Source organism: Nicotiana tomentosiformis, chromosome 11, assembly GCF_000390325.3.
Source record: "Nicotiana tomentosiformis chromosome 11, ASM39032v3, whole genome shotgun sequence".
In the NCBI taxonomy this organism is placed as follows: domain Eukaryota; kingdom Viridiplantae; phylum Streptophyta; class Magnoliopsida; order Solanales; family Solanaceae; genus Nicotiana; species Nicotiana tomentosiformis.
In genome coordinates, this window is record NC_090822.1 from 18,952,112 (window position 1) to 18,956,447 (window position 4,336).

The window sequence follows — 4,336 nt, forward strand, 5'->3', positions numbered from 1 at the left end:
TAAATTATATATTGATTATACACAATTATACATATATAATACATAAATTATATATATATATATATATATATTCACCAGCTATTTTTAGTTTAAGTGGTAGGATGAGCGCCTATTTGGGTTAATTCTCCTTTTTGGTTAGGGAATCAAAGAGTTAAAAAATGAGAGGTAGAAAAAAGGTAAAGAAAAAGAAAAAAGTGAATGAAACTTTAACAGCCGTTTCTTTAGACACGTTGTATTTCTTTTTCATCAAAGAGAATCAAAAAATTATACCAAGTGCAGAAACACAAAGTGGTGAGTGGTGACACATTTCACATTTCTCGTTTTCTCATATTTTTCTCTGAATTTTCTTGATCCTACCGCTCTAACTCCTCTATACCACTCAACCCCTTTAATCCCGTAATATTTTGGTTTTTGTTTTTTGCACCATTGATTTTTTCTTTTTCTTTTTCTTTTTGGGGGTAAAAAATTGTTAATCTTGTTACATTCTTCTTTGAACAGATAAAGTTGGTTATGGGAAAGAGAAAGAGAAAAGCTGACCTCAACAAGACTCCTCCTCCTTCTGGTATAATATCTTGATTTCTTTTATTTTTTATTTTTTATTTTGAGTTTCTGGCATTTGGTTGTTGATAAGCCTTACATGTTTTAATTTATTGTGTTTCATTACAAAGCAATTTTCTTGATCCTACAAGAGGGGGAGATGCAGAAAAAATTTATAATTTATTAATTGAGAAATGAAGTGGGAGTAGAAACATGAGGTCTAAGGTTTGAATTTTAGTCGAAGGTGATTTTTTCTCTTATGCCTAAGTCTTGGTCGGCAAAGTTATTAGGTATTGGGAGATAGAAGGTACGCGGTGGAGTAGATGAAGTGCGTGCAAGCTGGCCCAAATATCACTATTATTAAAATAAACTAAAAAATGGGATGATAGTAGTTGTCACTATTTTATACCACCTATACCATCTTCCTGCCGCAGACAAAAGTCTGGTATTTAATTGGAGAAGGGTAGAGGGATGAACCCATTATCCACACGAGTTTCGAATCGTGTACCACCTACATCATGTTATTGTAGTTTTTGTTATTATTATTATTATTATTATTATTATTATTATTATTCTTTTTTTGTGCTAGAAGTGTTGGGGAATGTTGTACACCAAAATTGGACGGTGCCATGGCGATAGTTTGGTGACAAATAAAGAGTGGTTTCTATTTTTAGAAAAAGCTTATTGCTTTTCTTTTATTTTTGCAAATTCTTATAACCTTATTGCTTCTGGAACATATCTTGGTTCAGTCTTATGAATAGTCTAATCACCCTTTGATTGAAGGTTTAACTTTCATCACACTTTAGTTTCCTGAGTTTGGTGAGTGGAATGTTAGTGGAAGGTTGTGTTTCCCAAGGTTCGAGTAGTTGGCTTTTGATGATTTGTTTTATGACGGTGGTGTCTAGGCTTGAGCTTGTGTTCTTGATGATTATATTGGATTGAATATGTGAAAGTTGATAAACATTGTTGAGGCATATGATTTAACTGTAAAAAATACTCGACAAGTTCTCAAATGTTCGCTGTTCGCTCCTTAGAGCGCGAAAATCATTTGATCATTGAAAGTTTTTGCTTTCAATATTACGACATAGGCCGTTTAGAATTTAGTCATTGCTTTTATAACCCAAGATGGGACTAGCATAGATTACTAACTCTTTTTCTTCCTCCGGACCCTGCGTGAATGTGGGATGCCTTGTGACGATCAAGATATTTTGTGCCTTGTGACAATCAAGATATTTTATAGTGGGAGTTCTCCTTTATGCAAGATAGTAGCATGATATAAAAATTTTAGGAGTGATTTTGTTCTATCTATATTCTATCGCTCAGTTCCCCGCCTCCCTAACTAGCGAAAGAAAATGTATGTTTTAGAATTCACTCCTCTTTTATATTAAGTTTCCTGGAGAAGTGACAAGTGAATCATGATTTGCAGACCTGATGCCACCCTCACCCGGAATGGATGCATTATCAAAACAGGTTCTCTTGTTTCTCTATCTCATAATGGAATTCAATAATTTCTTTCAGTTTTCCTTGGTCAATTGACGACAGAGAGAAAATAAATGTTAACTTTAACAGCTGAAGGTTCATGAAATAGGATTAAGTTTGGCTTAGATTTTTGAGGTTGTGAAGTTCCGTTCCAGTATAATTATAAAGTGAATGTCTTCATGCACAAATAGATTGGGAGGTAAAATACTGCCGAGATAAGCAGGAATGAGCTTAAGTACATTATTTGCTTGATTTTGACATGTCTTCTTTCTAAGAGATCCTTTTCTGCATTGTTGAGCAGAAATTCTCTCATCAAGTCGACAACAGTGGAATAAAGTCTTTCTTATCCATTGCGGATATCGTAGATGGTCCTGTGAAGGTAACACAAGGCCAACAGTCATCTATTGTTCACCGTCGAAATATTGACATTCTAAAGTCTTTGAGGCATCCCCGTCACTATGGCCGCCATTATTCCCGACGGAGATCTGCTGCTAATGCTGAGGCATCAACTTCCCATGGTGGTCATACGCCTTCTTATGCTGAGAAGTTGTCCTTAAAAATGGCAAGCAAATGCTATTCAGATTCTGGACATGACACAGGTGCACCTTATTTCCTTTATTTACTTAACACCTAGGGGTCGTTTGGTACAATAGTGGGATATCCCATGTGATTAGTTATCTCACCTTCTATATGGGATAGCTAATCCCACCATTTTAGTGTAAACGTTATCCCGGGATTAGCTAATACCCTAACCAAACATGAGATAAAGTTAATCCCAAACTTTATCCGTGATTATTATTTTTATCCCATGTACCAAACGACCCCTTATTCTTTTAATCTAGACTTCATACAAATACCAAGTAGTTTCACATTAACCTTTGTGCTCTTGGAGGCCGAGTCCTTGCCATGATATAAGGCAAGAGGTCATTTCTATTAGAAACTTAGAGGTTGATCTAGGATTTGAAGTTTATGGGTTCCTACAGTGACCTCGAGTTAGTATACAATCAAAAACTGGGTTCATAATCAAATATTTACAGATATTTAGTGGAGTTCTTAATACATATACCGGGTTCGGGCAAAAGCTATTGGGTTCATGTGAACCCATATGTTACTATGTAGACTCGCCTTTGTAGAAACTCAATGTTACATCATAATTAGAATTTCTCGTTTCCTTGTTGTATCTGTCTAGCATGATTCTGTTACTTTAAAATTAGAGCTTGAAGCACATCTTTTGATACTCTTTCCAACATCTCACTTGACGTTCCTTGCATTCTCCGGTCAGAGAATAGGCAAAGAGCAGTTCACAAACGAGGAGCTCCATCCAGTTCATTGGCTACGAGGGTGATATCATCCGATGCGGGAAAACTTTCTTGTGTACTATGCCAGAAGTTTCTGAAGGAGGACCCTTATATCATGCTTGAAAACAATTTACCTGTAGGCGAGACGTGCGTGGTGGCAGTTTTAGCTTGTGGTCATCTTTATCATGCTGATTGTTTGGAACGAAGAACAAATCGTGAAGATAGACAGGATCCGTCCTGTCCAATTTGTCTCGGCTTGGTTTCTCAGGTTGATGCTTCAGTAGAACAAGAGTAGGTCAACTTTTGTGCCTGGATACCAATAATCTTTTTGGAGATTAGATGTATTTAGAGGGAAACGTAGCCGGTTGAGCGATTAAGAATCATCTAGAGAGATACAATCTTGTAAATGATTTTCGATGCTTTTTATCTGCAAATATAGTATAGGAAAGAGTTGAAATGGTAAATGGCATCATGTATGGGGGGCTTTTCTTCTTCACAATGTAAGACTTCTTGCTACTAGATCAATGCCCATGTATATATTTTTCCAGCTATTGGGTGGTTCTATTTGAGTGTGCATGTTTCTAAGTGCTTGATGCTTTGGATCACCAGTGACAGCGCAACACATGATGTGCAGATAAGGTGCACGAAAGATAGAGCGCAACACATGATGTGCTGATAAGGTGCACGAAAGATAGAGCGACGGATCCATTATTCACCTAGTTTCTAATTGTGTGCCAACTGCCCCTCTGGAGGTTTCTTGATTATAAAAAATATGTGTTTGTTTTTAGCATTCATCTCCTTGCTTAAAATATCAAACAGCTTAAATATAGCAGCAATGAAGGAGCTGTATAGTACTAATTAATTTAGCAGGGTTGAAGATGTAACCAAAGTCAGAACAATGTAAAGTCTCATTTATTTAAAAACCTTATGTATGATTTTGGACACTGATTATGCAATCAATGTGAGTGGATGACTTATAGTTAACATAATAAGTAGTAACTATAGAATATTAGTGAATTAAA

The 4,336-nt window shown here is 36.0% G+C and overlaps 1 protein-coding gene across 1 annotated transcript; it reads left to right on the top strand.

Annotated features, from left to right (window-relative positions):
- Positions 1–250: 250 nt before the first annotated feature.
- Positions 251–3,865, top strand: LOC104094217 (uncharacterized). The gene is made up of 5 exons (XM_009600094.3): positions 251–291; positions 499–562; positions 1,964–2,007; positions 2,318–2,615; positions 3,299–3,865. The coding sequence occupies exons 2-5, from the start codon at positions 511–513 to the stop codon at positions 3,607–3,609; spliced, it is 705 nt and encodes a 234-aa protein (XP_009598389.1). The 5' UTR covers positions 251–291; positions 499–510; the 3' UTR covers positions 3,610–3,865.
- Positions 3,866–4,336: the final 471 nt, after the last annotated feature.